This window comes from Tamandua tetradactyla, chromosome 6 (genome assembly GCF_023851605.1).
Source record: "Tamandua tetradactyla isolate mTamTet1 chromosome 6, mTamTet1.pri, whole genome shotgun sequence".
NCBI classification, from domain to species: Eukaryota; Metazoa; Chordata; class Mammalia; order Pilosa; family Myrmecophagidae; genus Tamandua; species Tamandua tetradactyla.
In genome coordinates, this window is record NC_135332.1 from 40,113,006 (window position 1) to 40,140,355 (window position 27,350).

The window sequence follows — 27,350 nt, forward strand, 5'->3', positions numbered from 1 at the left end:
ACAACATAAACTTTAAAACAAACAAAGAAAAAATATCACTAGGTAAAGGGGGATATTTTACAACAATAAAAGGGTCAACCCATCAGAAGGATATAACAATTACAAACATGTATGTACTAACACCAAAGCACCAACATACATTAAGCAAAAAATGACAAATGAAGGGAGAAAAAACAATTTAACAATAATAGTTGGAGACTTCAATTTCCCACTTTCAGTAACAGAGAAGATCAAGAAGTAAATAAAACATCTAAAATTAATAACCTAAACTTCCACCTTAAAATACTGAGAAGAAGAGTAAACTAAACCTAAAGCAAGCAAATGGAAGGAAATAATAAAGATTCATGCAGAAATTAAAGAAGTAGAGAATAAGAAGCAACAGAAAAAAGCCAAGAAAAGACTAACAAGATTAGCAAACCTTTAGCTAGAGTGACCAAGAAAATGAGATAAACTGAATTACTAGATTCAGAAATGGAGGAAATAAAAAGGATTACTATTAAGAATGGAACAATAGTAAGCCAATAAAGTAGTAACAGTTGAAATGGACATATTCCTAGAAACACACAGATTACTAAAACTGACGGGAAGAAATAGACAATACGAACATACACATAACAAGTAAAAAGACTGAACTGCTAATCAAAAATGTACCCATAAGGAGGGGTAAGGGAGAGAGACATGAGTTCTTTTTTTCTTTTTATTTATTTTTCTGGAGTGATAAAAATGATCATGAGGAATACACACCTATGTGATGATACTGTGAGCCACTGATTGTATAATATGGTTGGACTATGTGTTTGGGCATATTTCTCAATAAAAATTTAAAAAATAATAAACTCAGTGCCGCTCTCTACAAGCCACCTCCTAAAAAGAAATTAAAGCCGAGGCTATAATGACACCATACACACACAAGATGTCATGGAAAAGAAAAAAGAAAAAAATGCCCACAAGGAAAACGCCGGCCCAGATAGTATCATTAACCTAGTTAATTATTTTACCTAGTTTTAAATTTTTTTACCTAGTTTTAAATTACGAAGTTTTAAATAAATTTACCTAGTTTTAAATTACCTAGTTAACTACTAGCAAATCAAATCCAGAAACTTTTAAAATTTATATACTATGACCAAGTGAGATTTAACCTGGGAATGTAAGGTTGGATTATCTTCTGAAAATCAACTATCATTGATGAATTAATTCTACCAAACATATAAAGAAGAATAGTAATTCTCCACAAACTCTTGCTAAAATATAAAGAGTAGGAAACACTTCCCAACTCATTCATGAGGCCATTATTTCCCTGATACCAAAACCAGACAAAGATATCACAACAAAACTACATATCAAAAGTGTAATGATATGGACAAAAAAATTCTCAACAAAATACTAGCAAATCAAATCCAGAAACATTTAAAATTTATATACTATGACCAAGTGAGATTTAACCTGGGAATGTAAGGTTGGATTATCTTCTGAAAATCAACTAATACATCTTATCAATAAAATATAAAACAAAAACTAGACAATCATCCCAACAGATGTAGAAAAAAAAAATGCATTTGACAAAATACATACCCTTTCATGATAAAATATACTTAATAAACCAAGAATAAAAGGGGCACTTTCGCAGCTGGAAAAAGGGAATGAATGAAAAATGCACAGCTAATGTATTACTAATGGTCAAAGACTGGCTGCTTTCCCATTAAAACCAGGAACAACACAAAAATGTTCACTTTCACTATTTGTATTCATCATCGTACTAGCCTAGGAAATTAGGGAAGAACAAGAAATAAAAGGCATGCGAATTGGAAAGGAAAAAGTAAAACTACCATTACTGGCAAATGACAAGATAACGTATTAAAGAAATTCTAAGGAATCCACTAAAAAATTATTGATACAAATAAACAAGTTTAACAAATCTGCAAGATACAAGATCAATATACAAAGATCAACTGTATTTGTATACACTTGCAATGAATAATCTAAAAAGGATATTAAGAAAACTCCACTTACAACAGCACCAAAAAGAATAAAATACTTAGGAATAAATTTAACAAAAGAGTAAAACATACTCTAAAACTACTAAACACTGCTGTGAGAAATTAAAGACAACCTAAATAAATGGAAAGACATCTTGTGCTCATAGACTGGAAGACTTGAAACACTTAATTTAGCAACAATATTTCAAATGATATACAAATTCAATGCAATTCATAACAAGATTTAAGCTGCTTTTAAAAAAATGACAACCTAATTATAAACTTACGTTGCAAATGACCTAGAACAGCAAAAAACATCTTTAAAAAAGACGAAGCTGGAGAAGCCATATCTCCCTGTTTCAGAACTCACTTAAAAAGGAAAAGTAATCAAAACAGTGTGGTATGGCATAAGAACAGACATAGCAATCAATTAAATTGAACAGAGTACAGGTATGACTTGTTTTATTGTGCTTCACCTTATTGCACTTTGCAGATTTGGCCTTTTTTAACAAACTAAAGGTCCTGTTTCAAGCAAGTCTATTGGTGTCATTTTTCCAAAAGCATTTGTTCACTTTGTGTCTCTGTATCACATTTAAATTAAGGTATGTACATCTTTTTTTTTAAGACATAATATTTGAATTTTATAAACACTGGGAAACCAAAAAATTCACATGACTTGCTTTATTTTATTGCAGTGGTCTGGAACCGAACCTGCAAAATCTTCAAGAGATGCCCGTATAGAAACAAACCAATATGTTTATGGTCAGTTTCAACGACAATAGCAAGACCATATAATGGGGAAACAATGGTCTTTTGAACAAATGATTCCAGGAACACAAGCTAAACAATGAAATTGGAATCTTATCTTACATAATATATGAAAATTAACTCAAAAATAGATCAGAGACCTAAATTTAAGAGCTAAAATCATCAAATTCTTAGAGGACAACCTGGGATAAATTATTGTGACCTTGAATCTGGCAATGTTTTCTTTAAAATGACACCAAAGCACAGGCAAAAAAAAAAAATAAACAAACTGGATTTCATTAAAATTAAAAATTTTGTTCATCAAAGGTACTATCAAGAGAGTGAAAAACAACCTACAAGAACCCATGAGTCCATACCAATGGAATTACTTCATTAATTGGGAAGAGGAAACTCCTCTTTAGAGTAGAATTTCAACTAATGAACGTTGAAGTAATGGTGGAATTAGAAAAAAAAACACCATTTGGGAATAAACATAATTAACTGGTTTCAGGCAAGAATCATCACTATATGCTAAAATTAGTGGGCAAATGTATAATGAGAAATAGGATATTTACAGTCTCAAAACATCTCCTCATAAGATACTTATTACAGCAACTTTTACAGACACTGTCTGGATAGGTCATTTAAACAACTGAAACATAGGGAGCCCAAAATAAGAGTGAGGGCCTTTAATCCTGTATAACTTAATGTAATGCCCGGATACATCCTAGAATATATTAAGCAGATAATCAGAAAGTATTGGCAAGGTGCCTTGAAGGATGGGAGAAAAAATATGGAACTATTAAACTTTTCTACCAGAGAAACCGCTGATACTGTGTCAAACATTAGACACACCTAAATTAATAGGGCAAGCCCTTGCTCTTAAGTCTTGCTCTTGTGAAGCCTCTGCATGTAGTGGAGAAGCTTTGCCTACCTATAGGTATACCTAAGAGTTCTGGGGGACCTCTTTCATTGCTCAGATGTGACCTCATTCTTTCTAATCCCAACTCTGCAAGTGAAATCACTGCCCTCCTCCCTACATGGGACATGACATCCAGGGCTGAAAGTCTCCTGGAGGCATGGGAGATGACTCAAGGGATGAGTCCGGCACTGGCACAGAGGGATCAACAATGCCATCTTGACAAAAAGGAGGAAAAGAAGTGTAACAAATAAGGTACCAGTGGCTGAGGGAGTTCAAAGAGTCGAGAGGCTACTCTAGAGGTCACTTTTAAGTAAGCTTGAGTGAGGCATTGCTACCTGTCATAACTTGCCAAACTCCAACCATTCTTGCCAATCCCAAAGAACACCTAGGGCAATATATAAGATTGTACAAAGATTCCATGTACTAGGGTAATTTTCCAAAAACCTACAACCTCCAGATGAGTCCCTGGACCAGATACAGGTTCTGGAACCTTGCGGGCCCAGCCTCTCCAGAATGTCAACTAGTTCCACCTCCCTACCTCACAGTACTGAGGACAACACAGGATGACTATAGAAGTCATTTGGATTCTTGCCAAAGGTACAGAGCCACAATCTAATCATGAGGAAACAGCAGAAAAATCCAAATTGAGGGACTTTCTACAAAATAACTGATTAGTAGCCTCAAAAATGTCAGACATTAAAGACAAGTTAAAAAAAAAAAAAGACTGGGGGCGGGCCGCGGTGGCTCAGCGGGCAAGAGTGCTTGCCTGCCGTGCCGGAGGACCCCGGTTCGATTCCCGGCCCCAGCCCATGTAAAACAAACAAACAAACAAACAAAATATAATAAAACAAGAAAATGTTTAAAAATGTTTCCCTTTCTTCCTCCCTTCCATCCTTCCTTCCTTCTCTGTCTTTCCTTCCTTTCCTCCCTCTCTCTTTAAAAAAAAAAAAGAAAAAAAAAAAAAAAAAAAGACTTCAAAATTAAACACTTTTGTGCATCAAAGAACTTCATCAAGAAAGTAGAAAGACAGCCTACACAATGGGAGATAATATTTGGAAATGACATATCAGATAAAGGTCTAGTATCCAGAATTTATAAAGAGACTGTTCAACTCAACAACAAAAAGACAGCCAACCCAATTACAAAATGGGAAAAAGACTTGAACAGACACCTACCAGAAGAGGAAATACAAATGGCCAAAAGGCACATGAAGAGATGCTCAATGTCCCTGGCCATTAGAGAAATACAAATCAAAACCACAATGAGATATCATCTCACACCCACCAGAATGGCCATTATCAACAAAACAGAAAATGACAAGTGCTGGAGAGGATGCGGAGAAAGAGGCACACTTATCCACTGTTGGTGGGAATGTCAAATGGGGCAACCACTGTGGAAGGCAGTTTGGCGCTTCCTCAAAAAGCTGAATATAGAATTGCCATACGACCCAGTAATACCATTGCTGGGTATCTACTCAAAGGACTTAAGGGCAAAGACACAAATGGACATTTGCACACCAATGTTTATAGCAGCGTTATTTACAATTGCAAAGAGATGGAAACAGCCAAAATGTCCATCAACAGAAGAATGGCTAAACAAACTGTGGTATATACATACGATGGAATATTATGCAGCTTTAAGACAAGATAAACTTATGAAGCATGTAATAACATGGATGGACCTAGAGAATATTATGCTGAGTGAGTCCAGCCAAAAACTAAAGGACAAATGCTGTATGGTCCCACTGATGTGAACGGACATTCGAGAATAAACTCGAAATATGTCATTGGTAACAGAGTCCAGCAGGAGTTAGAAACAGGGTAAGACAATGGGTAATTGAAGCTGAAGGGATACAGACTGTGCAACAGGACTAGATACAAAAACTCAAAAATGGACAGCACAATAATACCTAATTGTAAAGTAATCATGTTAAAACACTGAATGAAGCTGCATCTGAGCTATAGGGTTTTTTTTTTTTTTACTATTATTACTACTTTTATTTCTTTTGTCTATATTAACATTTTATATCTTTTTCTGTTGTGTTGCTAGTTCCTCTAAATCGATGCAAATGTACTAAGAAACGATGATCATGCATCTATGTGATGATGTTAAGAATTACTGAGTGCACATGTAGAATGGTATGATTTCTAAATGTTGTGTTAATTTCTTTTTTTTCTTTCCGTTAATAAAAAAAAAAAAAAAGTGAGAATAAAAACAAAAAACAAAAAACGAGGTGTCAATGGGTTCCAGGGACCAGCCAAATCTAGAGTATCTGAAGTCCCAGGATACACGTGGCATAAATTCCAGAAAGGATCATTAGCCTGGTTTATATAAGGAAATAGGAAATTAAAAAAAAAAAAGACTAAGTAAGCGATCCAGATTTGAGCAGACCAAAGGGGTACAACACGTGATAGTGGATTGGATACTGCACGAGACAATATTAATAATAACCAAGAAATTAGGATTTAAGGGATGATTTTGATTAGCGAAGCATTATACAAAAATTCCTTTTTGCTTTGTGAAATGTTGGAGTAGACAGGGAAATACCTGAGATCTCTGAATTGTAGTCCACTTGCCTTAACATCTCAAATGAGTGTAAAAAGCCCTATTCTGTGCCTTTGTGATTATAAGAGCTGGTCATTCTCTTGCAGAGCAAAGACCCTAATGCTAATGAAGTCAGCCATTAACTACTTCTTCCTCTTGGTTTATATCTTTAGTACTGAAGTATTAGCTCTGCCTCCCCTCCTTTCAACTTATGTTCTCCTATTAAAATGATAATGATAACACTTGACTCCTTTTCTGCTTTGAACTTACTATCTGAAATGACCTCACTCTCCCCTGGTTAAAATCCTTAAAAATCCTGAACCTCCTAAACTTGAAAGAGACAGATTTTGGGCCATTAGGCTGTCTGTTCCCCTGCAACACATGTAGTAAAAACTAGTTCTCTCTTTGAAACCCTGGTGTCTCAGGAATTGTTTATTGAGTGCATCAGCAGAAGACAAGTTTAAAAAAAAGACATAAATTTAAAAGTTCTCACATGAACTATTTCAATGGTTCAATAGTGGACAAGGAGTCAATGGTAGAGGGATATAGGGGGAAACTAAAAGTGTATGCTATAGCCAATAATTAAAAGGTAGATAATGTTAATGGTCACAGTTTGCTAAACCCCATCAACTTTACTTCTGGGGCTTGAACTGAGACTCTCCAAAGCTTTTGTGCACTAGGTTTGCCTTCCTGGAAGGATTCTAGGTCAGATAAATCGTGAAACCCAGAGGGATCAGCCGCTCCAAGATAATCAGTTGATTGCAACCCCCTATCCTTCAGTGTGGACACCCCTTCTCAACATGAAAGAGTTGGAACGGGCATTCCTCAAGGATCCCTGTAGAGTGGGAGAGGGATTAAAGGAGAGAGAAGAGGTATAACAGAGAAAAAAGGATTTAACAAATGAGTATGGCTGCTGACTCACTATATTAATATTCCTTCCAGCCTCCAGTGTTTTGGAGCAGCTAGAAGGAAAAAGCTGAGATGATGGAATGTAAGCACATGACAAACTCTGGGATCTATTCTGTAGTTGCTTGTTGAAGTGTGTTTTGAAAACTATTGTTTTTTTCTTTCTTTGTTTTGTATATATGTTATTATTTTACAATAAAAAAAGTTAAAAAAAAAAAAAAAGACTAAGTAAGCAATACAGATAGGAGCAGATCAAAGGGATACAACATGTGATACTGGACTGGATGCTGTACCAGACAACATTAATGGGTTAACAGCCAAACTTTTTAAAAGTGATAATTAGTATTACATCAATGTTAATTTCTTGATTTTAATAATTATACTACAGTTATATAAGAAACATCCTTCCTTTAGGAAATACACATTTAAGTATAGTCAGTTAATCAAAAGTGTCTCAGAAAAAAATTATATACAGGGAGGGAATTTTAATAAATCAAGTGTGGTAAAATGATAACATCTGTGGAATCTGGGCGAAGGGAATATGGGAATTCTGTGTATTATTTTTGAAATTTCTGTTAGGTCTGAAATAATTTAAAAATTAAAATTCAAAACAATAACTTGACTCAGAACTCAGAGATGAAAGAGAGCAGGGTCTCTGGGAAAAGGTGACTGAACTTTTTAAATCAATTTTAAGATTCAGACTTTTCTTCAAGTTCCTTTATTTATAATAAGAAAAAAAATCGGCTAAATATCTCCCACTTTTAGGCTTGAGATAATAGGCTCTTAATTAACAGTTAGAAGATTTATAGTGGTATTGAATATGAGTGAGTCACTCACATCGTTTCTTCATCAATGTCATTTTCTTCGGTATTACTAGTTGCTGTTGAACTGGCAGAAGAACTGCTGCCATCAAGGTGATTTACTTCATCTTCACCAACAAGATCAAGATCCAGATCTCCATCTGAAAGCTCATGCTATATGAAGGAAAAGAAAACAAGGTTTCTATCCCAAATGTTTCTACTCAGTTAATCATCTCACCAAGCCCATGAACCAAGTCCAGTCATCAGAATTCTCTACTCCTGTGGTTAGGCTACTGAGCCCTAAAGAGAAAAGTCACAAAATCTGGTTAACTGGTACTACTACTAATTTATGATTGCCAATTTCAGATGGGTCCTCAATGTAACAAGAAATGCTTCACAATATCTGAACATCAGCTTCCTCTACTGTTCCTCACAGATTAACATTTCAAACCATCATCCCTCAAGGATTTCTATAAACTATCTATTTGCACAGGAGAAAATACAAATCATTAAGTAGAAACTCACCCAACTTTCAGCTGCCCTAGCTACAAACTTCACCTTTCTTTTAACTCATTCTATCAAAAGTTAAATAAACACTCCCATGAGTGCTCCTATTATCCCCTTAAATGTTTTGCTTTCTGCATTCCCTAAACCTATTATCCCCTTAAATGTTTTGCTTTCTGCATTCCCTAAACCTTATCTTTAACCTCCCTCCTCAATGGCTCCTGGATTTCAACATACAACACAAATCTCTCATCTTGAAATTAACTACTATAAAAAATTTTTTGGCTTATCTCTGTAGCCTTGTCTTGCATTAAAGAATAACAACCGCTACCTGTTCCATTTCTCAAATTCTTATTCTGGTTGCTGTTTAGCTAAAACAAAATCTGACAATCTCCCAAATCCTAAATCAAACCACTGAAGTATGCAGTATGTTAACTACTAATTACAGAAAACGGAAATAGGGCACTTTTTAAAAAAATCCACATTCTCTACGATTTTTTTCTAGAATACACAACACAGATATTAACTACTACAGCTCTCTACAATTAAGCAATTTTTTGATTCTTGAAAAGCTTTGTTAACAACTTCCGATGTGTAGACATAACATTTACTGAAAGCCATATACACTAACAATGAAAATCAATGGGACAAGATTTTCAACACTTTGATTCCCCTACATTATATTGGGAACCATGATCCTATTATTTCTCTTATGAAATGTAAAATAAATCTAAAGCAAGTCTATTTATTACATGATAATCTTCATTCTGAATCTTCTCTTCATCTTCTTCATCCTCTTTGGCTTCTCTTACAGAAACTGTAGTAGGACCACTCTCAAGAAGCATGTCAGAGCTCAAACTAGACTTCTTAGATCGTGTCTCAGGACCATCATCGTTTTGGGGGCTAAGATGACTATCTGGTGGAGACAAATCTCTTGATTTCTGAGTTCGAGACAGTTCAATGGTAAGTCTCTTTTAAAACAAGAACATCACAAATAAACATTAGTCATAATCAATATACAGTAAAAAAGTCAAGTTAAAAAAAAAGTGTATCCATGTTTCTAAAATAAATTCTTAAACCAGCTCTCATTTCCCTCCTGCCTTTTGTTTACAGAAAAAAAATCATGATAAATATATATTGCCCACTTATCTTTTTTTTCATTCTTCTCCTTATGTCTAGTCTGAGCTACACATACAATTAGCAAACTGCATAGTGGACACAATCAGTTGGTTACAAAGTACACTTAACAAAAAAATCTCTGAAAGTGTGAATTCATTAATATTTTCCTCCTTCAACTTTTAACCTCTCTAAGTACTCCTAACATCCTACCTCATCCAAATTTACATTGTGGGAAAGAAACATTGCTCACACAATTCAGTTTACCATTGTAAAATAAAAATTCATTCACTGATCCAGTTCAGTGCTAAAATTCAATAACATTAAGACTTCATAACAGAGAATCTTTCAATTGTGCTGTAAGTTAGGATCCTCAGAATCCAAGACAGCTTGAGAAGAGAAATACCCAAATAACTAAGAGAAATACAAACAGTTCACCTCAAATTAGAACAGTACTTTCCAATATAGCTTTATACAATGATGGAAATATTGCCCAATATCTTAGTCACTAAATGGAGCTACTGGTGATGAGCATTTAAAATGTAGCTAGTGCAACTAAAGAAGTGAATCTTCAAATTTGAATTAATTTAAAATTAGATAGCCACATGTGGTTAGTGACTACTGAGATGAACAGTGTAGAATGAAAAGCTCAAAAGTAGTGAAGGCTGGAGAATAGTATACCTGAAGTTTTTCTACAAGATTGCAGACAACAAAAAATATCCAAACTCCAATCACAAACATAGTAAGTGAAAGAATCAAAACGTAACACTAACCCCAAAATATATGCTATTTGCTTACCTCCTTAAGGTTGTTTATTTGTTGGATATAACTAGTCTGTGCAGCTTCCAACTGAGTGATATACCAATGCTGATCTCGGCATTTTTGAAAGAAAGTTGGTGATCGTACCTGAAATCTTAAAAGAAAAACTTCACATGAAAAATAATTCAAACAGTAAAACATTATCAAACTATACTGAGCTGTTTGTATATAACATGGTCTTTCTCAAAAACTTCAGGTATTTATATGATACTACCTGAGACTCAGAGTGTGAGCTCTGAAGCTATGAAAGTCGGCAGTACCCCATATAATAACTGTTTGAAAAGGTGAAAAAGTGATCAGATATCAAGTAGAGATATGAATGAAGCTGATCTGGATAGAACTAAGGTTTATCAGAAGACTGGGTAATGGATGATATCATCCATAATTTAAAACATCAACTTCTGTGTGAGACTAAAGGGAGAGATGCTTATTTGGTGCAAAATTTATATTTTGGGAAGTGCATTTAATTTAACTTATATGGTCAGTTTAATTAAAGACCATATGTACACAGAATCTTCAATAGGGCATGAGATTTTGTTGGTTTGTCCAGGTTAGTGTGATGCCCCAACAAATCCCAGAGTGAAATGGACAGTGAATAAAGAAGTATTTCTAAAGTCCCTTTAAGGGAATGGGGAGAAAGCGGGAAATATTCAACTTCGTCATATGGAGAATTCCTGATATTCTCCACAAGCAGTGAGGACAACCAACTCAATAGGCCAAGCCCTCGATCATGAAATTCACCCTATGAAACTTATTCCTGCAAAGGACAGACTAAGCCTATTTAAAATTAGGCCTAAGAGTCGTCCCCAGAGAATCTCTTGTTGCTCAGATGTGGCCTATCTCTCTCAACCAATACAGCAAGCAAACTCACTGCCCTCTTCCTCTCCACATGGCACATGACTCCCAGGGGTGTGAACCTCCCTGGCAATGTGGGACAGAAGTCCTAGAATGAGCTGGGACTCAGCATCAAGGGTCTGAGAAAATCTTCTCAACCAAAAGAGGGAAGAGGAAAAGAAAGAAAACCAACACAGGAAGTGAACTCACTGCCCTCCCCTCAACATAAGTCATGATTCCCAGGGGTGTAAATCTCCCTGGCAACGTGGGACAGAAATTCCAGGATGAGCTGGAACCCAGCATCAAAGGATTGAGAAAACCTTCTTCATCAATAGGGAGAAGAGAGAAATGAGAAAAAATAAAGTGTCAGTGGCTGAGAGATTTCAAACAGAGTTGAGAGGTTATCCTGGAGTTTATTCTCACGCATTATATAGATATCCCTTTATAGTTTATGGTGTATTTGTAGTGGCTAGAGGAAGTACCTGAAACTGTAGAGCTGTGTTTCAGTAGCCTTGTTTCTGGAAGATGACTGTATAATGATACAGCTTTTACAATGTGACTATGTGATTGTAAAAACCTTGTGTCTGAGCTTCTTTACTTTAGGATATGGACAGATGAGTAAAAATATTTTAAAGGGTGGACAAAGGTTAAAATAAATTGGGTAAATGGAAATACTAGCGGTCAATGAGGGGGAGGGGAAAGGGATATGGTATGTGTGAGTTTTTTCTTTTTTATTTCTAATTCTGGAGTGATACAAATGTAAAAAAAAAATGATCATGGTGATGAATACACAACGATATGATGACACTATGAGCCACTGACTGTACAACACGTATGAAATACTTATAAGTTGAATGTTTGTATGTTAAGTTTTATCAATAAAAATATTTCTAAAAATTATCAAACTAGGCTTAAATCTTCAACTACAAGTTCTACTACAACTGTCGATTATTTGCCAAAATGTGAATGAACTCAGAGTTCCTGGTAATCACCATTTATACATGTAGTACACAGATTATAATGGCATAAAGCAGTAACATTATAAATAGGGGATAAACCCTCAACTAATCTATACAATGTAGTTTAAATACAATGTTGATAATGACTTGGGAAGGAAGAAAATGACTATCTCCCCCTTTTCTTGCCTAGGTCAGGCCATACCTGACAAATAATTGACAAAGTTTATTTTAGAAAGTGCTCTTTTTATTTCCTTCTTCCATCTACTGCTTCCCATACTAAGTGCCCCTCAGGGTCAACACCCAGGATTGCTTAACTGTCACCCAAAGAGTTTCAGCAATGTCCCCAACCCCTCAAGATAGCTGCCTAAAATCAAAACTCCCATTATCACCAGATGCATAGCTTTTTTCAGCCAGGTAAGCAAGTGTCTAGATTAAATCATATCAATGGATAAATGATAAATCTTAATCTATCCAGAGGAATCTGTATTTAAAAGAAACTAATAGTTATTAAAGCAAACCAACCTCTACCTTTGTTACAGTCTAGAATGATTCTACTTACAACGAAAAAAAGTACAGTACGTGTGCAAAGATGTTTCTGAAGAAATGAAGCACCATAAGGAAAGTAATTTGGAAGTATGTAATTCCTTCCAGCCATGTCACTAATATATTAACTCCCAGTGGTTTTTTCTAGGATTTTAGAGGTACTGTAGGAATCTACTGACTATCTAATTCTTATCTACAGCAGACACTCACTTTTACTCAAAGATAGTCATACATAAGAAAGCACAAATGATCTACTTCAATCCCATTCTAACTGGAGACTGTCTGGGCATTGGTAAAAATATTAGTGAGACTTATTTAAGAATACTATTTTCTATAATGATTAATAAAACCTGGCATTATTTTAGCATATGTGCCATGAAACCTAAAGCAAGCAGTAGGTACAACTTAACTTTCTTCTTTAATCACAATACAGTTACTGAAAATCCTTAAATAATTTTTTAAGTACACATAAAATTCCAACAGAATGATGAATTGAGGTTTTTTTTTTTTTAATTTCATGTTTGTTTGCTTGTCTGTTTTGCACGGGCAAGCTCCAGGAATGGAACTTGGGTCTCCAGTTCAGCAGGTGAGAATTCTTGCCACTGAGCCATAGTTGTACTGCCCAACTGTCATGTTTTTATTAAGATATCTTCATAAAGCATATAATTCATCCAAACTATACAATCAAGGGTTCACAGTATCATCAAATAGTGGTACATTCATCACCATATCATTTCTAGAACATTTACATTACTCCAGAAAAATATAAAGAAAAAAGCAAAGCCTCATATATCCCATATCCCTTACCCTCTCCCTCCCTCTTAATGTCCTCTCTAATTTTAAGAATTACAATAGAGTTAGGTTAACTAAGACAGTACAGCGTTGACATATATATATCTGTCAGAAGTGGATCCATACTAACAGAGGCAACTAAGTTTTTTAAAATTTTTTTGCAATATAGTTACCTAATCATTATCAAAGACCAGGGCTACTGGATTACAGTTCGACAACTTCAGGTATTTCCTTCTGGCTATTCTAAAACACTATACTCTAACAGAAAGAAATATCTATATAATGAGTCAGTAGACACGGTCATTTGTTAAATCCTAATTTCTCAATCTCCTTCCTCTCATTAGATCTGTCTCTCAATCTTCAGGGTTACCTGGGCAATGACATTTTAACTTCTTCATGTTGGAGAGGGGTACTGACCTTCCGAGACAGAGAAGTGAACCTGGTTGTTATTCTTGGAGAGACTAGTACCTCTGGGTTTTAGAATCAATCTGGCCTAGGATCAATATGGAGGTCTTAAGTTTTTTGAGAAAATAAACTTACTAAGAAAAGCCTTTATAGAGCCTTTATAGACCTTCATTAAACCTTTACAAAGCCCAGGTAACTCCCTAGGTTTTTGAGAAATTCTGTGGGTTGGGGCATGGTATACTGTGGTAGTGGGATGAGGTTTGAATTTTGAGCAACCTCTCATGAAATAAATATACTGAGTAATAGGACAATTAAAAGCATAATCTGTATGAACCCAACAGCAATTTATTTATACCACTATTACAGCAGCATCTGGCAGAATAGTAAATTGTATTTTATATTTCATTTTGAATCCCCAGAGGACAAAGACAAAGTCTTATTCCTTTCTTATAATAAGCCCAGTACCAGGACATGGCACAGACTCAATAAAGACTGCTGGATAAATAATAATTGAACACTACAACAGAAATCCTTTCTTGTACTTACATATAGGTCTATAAGTAAACAATTTTGTTATAAACAGAGATGGCCTAAATAAAGAACTGGAGGTTGGTGAAATTATATAAATTTCACTAATATAAGAAACACTCTCTCATAGATAGCCCCTAGAAAGATTCACCATTGCTATGATGCTAATAAGGGGACAACTAGGACTATAAAAAAATGGCTCTTCCATAGGTTGGTAAAAATGGTATTTGAATAATTTTGCATCCAATCTCCATGGCTGACATATGAAAGAGCAACAAAGATTTTTCTTGGTGAATGATGTTTCTAAAACAGCTGAAAATTTATGATATGAAACTAAAGTAACCCCCCCACCAGCAAAGAAAAGATGGCCAAAACATAAGTGTTCTTTCCTACACTTACTTATCCAGCCTCCTCAAGAACTAAGAGCTCATACTAAGTAAACTTTATGAGTACAGTGAACAGCCAAGGTGTTTTTGTTGGAAATCTGCTAACTTGATAAATATGCCAACATTTCTCAGTTCAGACATACATGAATCATTTTTTTTCTTGAGTACAAAAATTCTCTATTTGATCATCAAATTATATTATCTTATTATGAACTAAATGACCAAAAACATCTGACCTATAAAGGCTATCCATACACTAAATACGGCTGCTTTTGTTTTATATATAGTCAATGTTTGTGTTCTGTTCTTTCTTGAAAATAAACAGCACACCTTTTATCCCTTAAGTTTGTTTTTAATCGACTTTCATCTGTCTCCCTTTTATCTTGCTGTTATCTAGAAAGTCTTTTCTGAAACCAAACTTGTAAATTCAGTCACCCAAATATAATACACAATGTTAAGTGAAAATAAAAACACTTATTCCCTCACTACTCTTAGGTTTCCAAATTGATGAGGATGCTGGACAGATAAATGGGCCATTCCTACATTTACTGGGGCAGGATTTCCTTTTTTATGGAATTATTGACTATCTGTCAAACACATTTCTAACTACACAGAACTCCTGTAATGAAATGGTTAAGAAAGAGATAAGATTAGTGAGTATGAATTTCAATATTCATCTTTGTAAAGCACTAATGACATTTCCTCCATGACAAAAGCCACAATTGTGACTCTTTCTTATTACCTTAAAATTACTGTATCATTTTGTCGATTTAAATAGCCTTCATTTGCAAGTAAGTCCAAACGGAAAAATCTATTATAACCCCAGCATTCTCCAACTTCGAAGTCAGATGCAAATTCTCGAATGATATTTTTAGTAGGATCATTGCAAGACTGATGAACCATCTCTACACGATATTCATATCTAAAATTGAAAAACAAGCCATTAATATGGAGCTAATAAAGTAATAATAAAAGACAGACTCAACTAAACATTAAGTAAGGTCATAAATTATCGAAAAAGAACGCTATCAATATATACAGCAATATTCCTTTCAGAAAGGATTGTATAATTAACAGAAACAGCAGTATTGTGTATGGGCCATGAAATGTGACCAGCAGTAAACTATTTTTTCCTCGTAAAAATGATAATCATTTTAGCAGATATAAAACAGTACCTCAAAAAGTAAATAAATTTCATATAAAATAGTATTTCAAGGTTGCTCTTGTTTGTTATACTAGCAATGCTAAATATTTTTTATATATTCATAACCTGTATTTTCTCACATATGAATATTCAGTCATATCTATTATTCTTTGAGGTTTATCACCACACAATTTAAAATAAACGAGAAATTCCCAAATATTCCACTATGTTTTCAAATACACATTTTTTTTTTTTTAACATGGGCAGGCACCAGGAACCGAACCCAGGTCTCTCTATGGCAGGTGAGAACTGTGCCACTGAGCCATCGCTGCCTGCCCTCTAATATACTTTATAATAGAGAAATTCACTATGTATTCAGAAATTCTTATTTATAAAATTTTCTAATTGAAGATAAGTAAATATTGGGAAAACCAATATATTCTGGTTTCTATAACCTTACTGTATAAAATTTTCAATTTTCCAAAAAGATAAAGACTACAAATTCATTTATATAATGTGGTAAGAATATAAAGTCAAGAACAGTTGGGGAGGTGGGGGAACTATTGATAATAGCCATCAAAATAGAAAATGAACACTCCATTACTCCCAAGCAATTCCACTTATAAGAATTTATCCTATAGATAAATTCACATAAGCAGGAAAATTTCTATGCAAATGGATGGATATTCACTACAGTACTATTTGTAACTTTAAAAATCCAGAAATGACATCAATATCCTCAATAAAGGCTGACTGAATAGATGAAGTGATATAAAGGAATATTATAATGCAGTATATAATACTATAATAATATAATTCAACTGTCAAAAAATACTAATGATTTCTACATGTACTGAAAGGAAAAGCTCACAGTGCATTAATGGAAAAGGGCAAGCTACAAAACAGTTTATATGGTATAATTTCATTTGAATAAATTTTTTAAAATATAAAAATATATGCATCAACATATCTTCTAAGAGGACACATAAGGCAACTTCATAGTAGTTATGTCTGGAGAGAGGAAATTAAAGATGAGGAAGAAAACGGGAAATTTTGGGTATGTATGTATATGTATACAACAGAGAAGTGTTATTTATTTTTACAGATTTCTAATGGATAGGTAGGATAATAGTCCCCCAAAGATGTCCCAGAACCTATGAATATGTTAAGTTCTATGGCAAAAGGGACTTTACAGCCTTTATTAAGGTTATATAGACCTTATAATAGAGCTATATAACTTATATATAATGGGGAGATTATGTCTTTAAAAGCAGAGAAATTTTTCCAGCCAGAAGAAGAAAGATGGAGCAGCAGGGGAAGTCAGAGAGACTCCAAAGGAATGATGAATTCAACACACTACTGCTGGTGCTGATATGGAGGGCAAGACTGGAGAGAGGCATCTGGGAGCTATGGTCAGTACCCCTTAACAGCTAATAAGGAACAGGAACTTCAGTCCTGCAACTGCAAAGAACTGGATTCTGCCAATAACATAAATAAGCTTAAAAGCAGAATCTTCCTAGAGGAGCTCCACACCTTGATTTGAGCCTTACGAAAGCCGAGCACAAAGACCAGCCAAGCCAACCCAGACTTCTGTCCTACAGAAATGTGAGATAATAAATGTGTTATTTTGAGTCACTCAGTTTGTGGAAAGTTATTATAGCAACAAGAGAAAACTAATGCAGATGGCATCATTGAATTTTGTCTCTTCTGGGGAATCTTAAAGATTCCCCAGATGACCTTTAAGATTTTATAATGGTCCACTAAGTCAGGACTTCATCAATTTATACCTCTTTCATTTCACTGTTCAGTAAAAATATAGTACACAGCATGCTTCTGAAAGGAAATACAGGAATATCATGGGGGGTGGGGGTGGGGGCAGGCAGTTTAGCACTGGTTGAGAACATTAACTCTGCCATAGAAGGCCTGGGTTTAAATCCCAGCTCCACCACCATTCTCAGTTGGATGAGTTACTGAGTTACTATGGGGATTGTCTACATTTTTTCCTATTCATTACACATCCTAAGGTTTTTGTGCAACTATGCAATTTTCTTTAATGTCAACCTTGATGAACCATTAAGCATTAAAAGTGACATTTAGATACTAATATAATTAAGTGAATCTAAATAAGGTAAGCCAACGAAGATATTACAGAGTTGCCACCTTCCGCTTTCACCCACTTTCCCCTATTGCAAACATATTATATAAACGTAATACAGTTGTCAAAACCAAGAAATTGACATTGGTATAATATTATCAACTAAACTATAGATGTTATTCAGATTTTATCAGTTTTTCCACTCACATCCTTTTTCTGTTCTAGCATATAATCCAGTATCCCACTTTGCATCTAATTGCTAAATAACCTTATACTTCTCCAATCTGTGACAGTTTCTCAGTTTATCCTTGTCTTTTATAATCTTGAACTTTGGAAGAACACTAGTCAGGTATGTCTGATTTTTTGTGTGATTAGATTGAAGCTATGAGTTTTGGGGACTATCACAGAAGTGTGGGCTTCTCAGCACATCATATCAAGGGATACATGATGTTAAACTTCAATCACCTAATTACGGTGGTGCCTGTCAAATTTTTTTCACTCAAAGCTATTATTTCACTACTTATAATTAAAAAGTTACCTTGGGGAGATAATTTAAGGCAATGCAAATATGTTGTTTTCTCATTAAACATGTGTTCTCTAACTTTGAATTCACGAGTTGCTCTTACCTGCAACTATTACTACTGTGGTATTCTTATTATGCTTTTATATTTATCTCACTCTTCTATACTTATTAATTGGAATTCTTGTTTGTCTTTTTCTTTTGAGAACTTCCCTACTTTCTGTCACCACTAGATGCTCTAGGTCCATCCTATATTCTTCTGGCACCAGCCCAAGAATCAATGACTTCTCCTAAATGTCCTGGTTCTTTTTATCGGAGAATGGTGTTTATAAGCCAAGATCTGAACATTAATTAAGCTCATTACTACTGAGGTGTAACTAATTCTAGGTGTGAAAAGGAAATATATATATTCTTTTTTTTAACATGCACATATATCAATTTTGATATTTAAGAGAAACCTTAGAACATTTTAAAACAAACTGGATGCTCAAAATTCAGAATATTTTTTAAAACAAACCTACAAACTTGGAAAATTTCTTCAAACAACAAATATTTCACTTCTTCCTACATATATTAAACTGCGATAAAATGAGATTACCTGTCAAAGTGGAAATATGATTCTCATTTAAAGACAGATAAATAGAAGCATAAAACTGAAAATTGATAAAGAAACAATAAAAAATATTGAAAAAATATGGAGAAAAGAGATACTTATGGACTCAATAACAACCAGTATCAAATACAGATAAAACACTTTCTGAAAAAACAGTTGTTTTGGATGAAAACGCATATAAATGTTTAAGAAAAAATATCATTCTTTTAATCTTAGTTCTTTAAAATCATGACAAGAGATAAACTTATGCTACCAATAAATATGGCAACTAAAGCCCCACTACTTACAAAGCAACTCAATCACAATCACAGATAAAAGCATAAATGTGAATATCACAACTAAAATTCTTTTACTTGTTTCAAACCTTCCTTAGCTCAGCATAGCAGCCTATGGAACAGATGGTGGTTTGATGTCCCACATTATCTGGGCAGTGATTCACATTACAATGAAGGTCTTTAATGTCTAGTTTTTAGCACACCTAATGTACAAATTCAGGATATTTGTATCTCCATTCTAGTCTGCTCCCTGAAAGGATTCCAGGTGCTCAAGTAAGCTGTTGAATCTTAAAATCATCTGGGACAGAGAACTAGTGAGAAACTGGCATGCAATCTTCAAACTTCAGAAGAATGGGGCAAAAAACTGCAGCTGAGACATAAAGTGCACCAACTTGGGCCTGGGAGGACAAGCTAGGAAAAAAATCTCTTTGGAAGGCAATCTGCAACACCCAGGAACACTGGTGCATGCTGAGAAATGTTTGATGCATACCAAAGGCAAGATACATGCTTAGAAAGACCTGAGAAGAACCTAACTATTCACTAAAGGATAAGCATTGAAGGGGAGCCCAACAAAGTCAATCTACAATACAACTGATAATTAAAAAAAAAAAAACAGAGCAAACCCAGGGAAGGGGGGAGAGGTAACACATCAAAACACTCTGAAGCTCAGACTATAACGAAAAACTTACAAGGCGTGGGCTCTGTGGCTCTAAAGCTTTTTCCAAAACTGGTTCCCTCTTAAACGGCTCTAGTAAGCAACCCCACCTTGAACGAGTGGAGACACATCTCAATGGAAACCACCTCAACTAAAAGTATCACCCACAAATGGGTGGGTCACATTTCCATGGAAACAATCAAAATGATCCCACCCAGCAATACAGAATGAGGATTTTTAAAATGGCTTTCTGGGGTACACCACAGTTTCAAACTGGCACACCTTCCAACAATGGCATTTCTTCTCAAGAGCACATGGATATTTTCCCAAAATAGACCAAATATTAGGTCACAAAACAAGTTGCAATAAAATTTAAAAGACTGAAATCATACAAAGCAGCTTCTCCAACCACAAAAGATTGAGGCAAACAATCAATAACAGGAGAAAAACTGGAAAATTCACAAATATGTGTTAGGTAAACATACTCTTAAATATCCAATGCATCACACGGGAAATAAGAAAATTCTTAGAGACAAAGGAAAATGAGAACAGAGCACTCCAAAATTTAGAAGATGATGCAAAACCAGTGCTCAGAGGGAAATACATAGTTGTAAATACCTACACTAAAATAGAAAACCATGTAATTCCCAGCCCTGTACTCCCCCCACCCTACCCCCCAAACAAATTCAACAAATGGTGATGCAATAATAGGACAGTCACCTGGAAGAAGGATAAAATGTGACCGCCACCATACAGCATACAAAAAAAAAAGTGTGTGTATATGTGTGTGTGTGTGTGTGTGTGTGTGTGTATACATATGAAAGATCTCAAATCAATAATTTAACTTAACATATTGAGAAGCTAGAGAAAGAAGCACAAACATAACCAAAAGTCAGCAGAAGGAAGAAAAAAATGAAGATTAGAACAGAGCTAAATGAGATAACAGTAAAACAGAGAGAAAATGAGAACCAAAAGTTAATTCTTGAAAAGAATAAAACTGACAAACCTTTAGCTAGACTGACAAGAGAGAAGATGCAAATAATTAAAATCAGAAGAAAAAAATGTGGAAACATTACTAATGGCCTAGCAGAAATTAAAAGTATTATAAGAGAATAGTATGAACAAGTCTATGCCAACAAATCAGATCACCTGGAAAACATGGAAATATTACTTTAAAAAAACAAAATAACCCCACAATTTAACTAAACCAACTCAAAAAGTAATAAAAGATCTATCTCAACAGACATATAACAAGAGAGTCAAACAGTAATAAAAAATCTCCAAACAAAAAAAGGTCTCAGACCAGCTGTCCTCACCAGTGAATTCTCCCAGGAAAGAACACTTCCAAACTCTTCCAAAAAAACTTCCTTACTTATCTCATCAGTCTAAAATTACTCTGATATCAAAGACAAATAAAGACATCACAAGAAAAGAAAATTACAGACCAATTTCCCTTACTAATGCAGATGCAAAAATCCTCAACAAAATACTAGGAAAGCAAAGCAAACAGTACATTCAAAGGATTATGCACCAGGACCAAGTGGGATTTATCCCAGAAATGCAAAAGCAGTTCAACATATCAATCAATGTAATACATCAACATTAATAAACAAAGAAAAAAAAACATTAAAATCTCAATTGACAAAGAAAAAGAAGTCAACAAGATCCAACTCTTTCATTATAAACACACTGAGAAAAATAGAAATAGAAATTCTTTAATATGTTAAAAGCTATTTTATCATATGAATTGTGTTAATGAAACACATTTATGAAAACTCCACATCCTTGCTTTCGAATTTAAAATCTTTCTTCTGCAATATCTAATCTACATTTCCTCACCAAATCTATTCTTTCTTTTTTTAATTTTTATTAATAAAACCAATCAACATACAATGTGAACATTCTTTTTTCATCAAATAGTTGTATATTCATCATCATGATCATTTCTTAGAACATCTGCATCAATTCAGAAAAAGAAATAAAAAGAAAACAGAAAAAAAAATTCATGCATACCATACCCCTTACTTCTCCCTTTCACTGATCACTAGCCATTCATATAGGACGTCCTATATGAATGATCACTAGCATTTCAATCTACTAAATTATTTTAACATTTGTTCCCCCTATTATTTATTTATTCTTAATCCATATGTTTTACTCATCTGTCTGTAAGGTAGTTAAAAGAAGCATCAGACACAAGGTTTTCACAATCACACAGCGAAAGCTGTATCATTATACAACCATCTTCAAGAAACATGGCTACTGGAATACAGCTCTACATTTTCAGGCAGTACCCTCCAGCCTCTATGTTGCACCTTAAATAAAAAGGTGATATTTATTTAATGTGTAAAATTAACCTCCCGGATAACCTCTTGACTCTGTTTGGAATCGCTCAGCCATTGACACTTACCAAATCTATTTTTCATTTCAAGAAAATAAATGTCAGTCTTTTTCATATTTTTCCATTATCTACTTGGCTTTTCGAAACTGTGGGATACAATTATAGCTCTACTAAATGTCGTGTGCTAATTCTAAAATCTGTTTCAGTTCTCACTTGATTTTCAACAGATTGATTTTTCTTCTCATCTACTGGTCATGTTTTCTTGATTCTTTGTATGCCTGGCAGTCTTTGGGTGCCAGAAATAGTAAACTTTACCTTACGTGCTAGATATATATTTTTTGCCTTAAAATCTTCTTGAACTTTCTGTGATGCAGTTACATTTACTGGCAATAATTTGATCCTCTAGAGTCTTGATTTTATTATTTGTTAAGGTGGGTCCACAGCAGTATTCAAGTCTGGGCTGTTTCACATTACTGAGGCAATACCTTCCTGAATAGTCAATTCAACACCCCATCATTATAATTTTGTTCTCCCGTCACTGGTAGGAACAGAGATGGTTCCTCGCCCTATATGAATGGCAAACACTACTCTCTGTAATCCTTATAGATATATGGTTCTTTCCTCAACCTCAGGAGGTTTCTTCACACACATTCCCTTTATAAATACTTTGTGAATACTTCGGGGGTCCCTGGGGTTCTCTGCACAGCTCTCTTCTTTCTGGTATTCTGTTAATAAATTCTAGATTCCTTGGTCTTCCGGAATGTAGCACTAACTCCTCAACTCAGTGAGGATCTGCCTCAATCCTTACTCCCTGAATTGGAGCCTGGAAACTCAGTGGTAAACTGGGGGCAACTGTAGACCTCACTAATTTTGTATCTCCTGTCCTGGAATTACTTTTTATTTGCTGTCTCCTGTCCAATGTCTAGAAAATATTTTCTGGTGGTGTTTTTTTAGCATGTGTTAATTTTTGTTATTGTTTAAAAGAGACAGGGTAAATCCTATCTCTGTTACTCCATCTTGGTTGGCTCAACAGCTTTAAATGCAGAGTAGAAAGAAATTGAAAAAAAAAAAAAGCCCACTAATATTATTCCAGATTCTATATTTCAACCAATACTTAACAAACAATCACTTATTCTTTTGCTGTAATATAAAGTAAGACCCACAATTACCTGAAAAAGTTTTTACAATATTCCCCTTTGACAAAAAGTAGATTAGTGATTGACAGGGACTGGTAGGGGTGGGATGGATGAGAAGTGACTGCTAATGAGTACAGAGTTTCTTTGTGGTGTAATGAAAATATTCTGAAATGACATGTTGGTGATGGTTGCACAATTCTATGAGTATGCTAAAAAACACTAAAGTATATACTTTAAAAAGGTGAATTTTATTAGTGAGTAAATGAAATATTATTTTTAAAATATGTACTCCAATAACATATCACATTCATAAAATGCATAGGTCATATTTTCTACCTAAACTGTGAACAAAGCAGCTTATCACAATAGACTAGATGCTGCAACAGATGAGATCAAGTGTCTTTTAAGTCAGGCATTAAAAAGATATGCAAAACTGCAAAGCAGTAATAGCATTCTCACAATACATTTTTTTGCTTTGGAAAAAGTTATCTTTCATTAAAACTTTATGATATTTTATAATAAAGTTGTTATTTTAGAGTGAATTAATAAAATGTTTGTTCCTTTTTAATTTTCTCAGTTTTAATTTCGAATTCAGAGAACATCATTAGATATAATCCACATTAAAAAAGAACACTTTGGGGTTCTGAGACCAATGAGTTTCAGAACTGATAGTCTATGCCATCATATAATTCCAGGGATTCCACACAAGTGTAAATCAAAACAGATACAGTGATACAGTAATTAACAGAAGTAACTAACATAGAAAAACTGCTAAGAGAAAATGTATGTAAATATACATTACAGCTTGTTATTTAATTATATGTCTTACTTGGAAGTTTCAGGCAATCCAGCTGAGAGTTCCAGAAACACAGATAAATAGTAACCACGCACAACTCCATTTCCATCCTAAAAAATAGTAATAGATTGCGTAAATATAAATTCCAGATAAACAGAAAGGTAAATGCAAAAAATTAAGCAACAAAAAACCCTGATTATATGTGATCTAAGGACTAGAAAAGACTTCCAAACTTAAAAGCAATAATAAAAAAAATTGTAGATTTGAGTCAATAACAATACTAAACTTTTGTACCAAATACCCACGAAAACATCACAGCATACAAACTAAGAAAAACAGAAATAATTACGAAAAGAGTTAATACTTCTCAAATACAGAGAACTCTTACAAGTCCCTCTTAATGAAAAAGAAAACTCCCAATGGAAAAATATAAATATTCATTTTCATTAGAAATCAGTGAGACGAAAAAAAAACTAAATCAATTTTAAGACCCTAAAAAAAAAGAATCAGTTAGAAAAACAAAACAAAGATAAAAGTAAATATGATGTCTATATGTTTATATGTTAGGACTTCATCTAAGAGTCTGTCTGAGAAGTATGACATAGTTTAAATCTCCACTAGAGAAAATTTTACAAAGATAATTACCCTATTTCCTCAGTTACTTTGTTAAAGCCTTAGTCTTTGCATTTTTTTCTTTTTTTATTGTATAATATGTATACAAAGCAAAGAAAGAAAAAAGCAATAGTTTTCAAAGCACTATTCAACAAGTAGTTATAAGACAGATCTCAGAATCTGTCATGGGCTACCATACCATCATCTCAGATTTTTCCTTCAAGCTAGTTCAGATCATTGGAGGCCAGAAAGGATATATATATATATATATATATATTTTTATGTTCATTAAAAAAAAATTTTTTTAAGCATAACACATACAGAAAAAAGCAATAAATTTCAAAGCACAACAATTAGTTGTGGAACAAATTTCAGAATTTCGTATGGGTTACAATTCCACAATTTTAGGTTTTTGCTTCTAACTGCTCTAACATGCTGGAGATGGAAAGAAATATCAATATAATGATTCAGCAATCATATCATAACATCAACAGCAATCATACTTGATGTTAAGTCCTACCTTCTCTGTATAACTCCACCATTACCTTTGATCTTTCTCCTACTCGATAGGGGTATTTGGGCTATGCCCATTCTAACTTTTTCATGTTGGAAGGGCTGTCAATAATAAGGGGTAGGGAGATGGAACTAGCTGATGTTCTGGAAAGGCTGGACCCACTAGGTTTCAGGAATTATCTGGTCCAGGGACCTATCTGGAGGTTGCAGGTTTCTGGAAAGTTATCACAGTGCATGGAAACTGTAGAATCTTACACGTTGCCCCAGGTGATCTTCAGGAATGAATGGCTGGAATGGTTTTGGTTGGGGTTTGGCAAGTTATGACAGGTAGAAATGTTTAACTGAAGTTTGCATAAGAGCAATCTCTTGAGTGGCCTCTCAACTCTATTTGAAATCTCTCAGCCACTGATACCTTATTTGTTACACTTCCTTTTCCCCTTTTGGATAGGATCATGCCTTTAGTTTTAAAAAGGACCAAACTTATTATAACTGCACAAAGAGTGCTGAAGGCAGGGACCTTATTACTCATCTCCACAATCTACTGAGATATGACTACAGAGATGTACAAGTACTTATTAACCCCTTCAATCCCAGATTTCAAGGACACTTTGCTCCTAAAAGATCTGGGCAACTTCCAGAGCCTAACATAGGGTAATCACTCAATAACTGCTAATGTTTATTCACTAAATATAATAAGTTATCTGACAAATGCAAATCATTGAGAAACAAAGATTATATATCATATGATTCAACTTTTATGAAATTCTAGAAAAAGCAAGACTGTAATGAAGAAAATAGATCAGTAGTTGCAGGGGAGTCCAGAAGGTGAGAGGAAAGGTTTAAGACAAAATTTTATGGGGTGAGGAAAATCATGATTGTGGTGATAATGAGTCTACAGACATTTGTCTAAGCTAACCAAAATTAGAGAATTTTGTTGGCTCTCAAAACTGATTCAAAAAATGAATTGATAAATATCTTTTTATTCCCCGCTCTTTTGAATTATTTTCCTAGAACAATTTCCCTGGAGTAAAATTAATGAATAAATGAATAAAAGAGAACGAAATTTCTTGGCTTCCGATCTTTATCAGTTAATAAAAATTTCCTTTTGGCTTTTTTTTTTTTAACTTTGAAGAACAGATTTACACGGAGGAAACAAAAACCCCACAACATAAAGGATAAGGATTTTACATCTCAGGATATCTCCCATGTATTAAGTCTACATATTACAAATACTTTTCATAGAAGATATTTTTATACAAATGTTACTTGTATTCAGGAACTATACATAAATCAATCTCTGGTTCTGTTTTAATGGGGGAAGAAGAATAGGGTAACGGGAAAGAACAATTTCAGATACAACTATAACAGAATAGACGTGAAGAAGGCAAACCCTACCTTTTCATCATCTATAGCAAATACCTCAAAATACAACCAAAATCCTTTTAAGCCTTGGGTAATTTTCTCTAAAAGTTTTGAGATAAATTTTTATCATAATTTTGCATTTGCATACCAGATGCCCCTGTAACAAAATCCAGGCTTTAAACAAAGAGTAGAAAGAAGTTACCAATGAAGATAGGGAGGAAGGCAATGAGAGGTATTGCTATATGGGTACAGACTACTATTTGAGGTAATAAGAAATTTTGGGTAATGCGAAGTACAATACTGTGAATGTAATTAATACCACTGAATTGTACACTTAAAATACTTTAAATGAGAAATTTCAAGTTATATACATATGATCACAATAATTTTTTTTTAAACTGGCTTTCAGACTATTAAAAAGACAAGATTCAGGGAAGACTACGGCAACCACAGCATAGTTTTTGCATCTTTCCAAATCCAAACATGACTCAAAACAAAAAGTACTTG

General features: G+C 34.2%; 1 protein-coding gene across 12 annotated transcripts in view; it reads right to left on the reverse strand.

The window, feature by feature from the left end:
* The window catches only part of TRIM37 (tripartite motif containing 37), a 371,934-nt gene that overhangs the window by 141,394 nt on the left and 203,190 nt on the right, over positions 1-27,350 (reverse strand). For all 12 annotated transcript variants that reach the window (XM_077164953.1, XM_077164956.1, XM_077164952.1 and 9 more), the window contains 5 exons: positions 24,390-24,466; positions 15,524-15,703; positions 10,314-10,428; positions 9,152-9,370; positions 7,933-8,069 (listed from right to left, as the gene is read on the reverse strand). In XM_077164953.1, the coding sequence (XP_077021068.1) occupies positions 7,933-8,069; positions 9,152-9,370; positions 10,314-10,428; positions 15,524-15,703; positions 24,390-24,466 (728 nt within the window). The remainder of the gene's footprint in view (positions 1-7,932; positions 8,070-9,151; positions 9,371-10,313; positions 10,429-15,523; positions 15,704-24,389; positions 24,467-27,350) is intronic.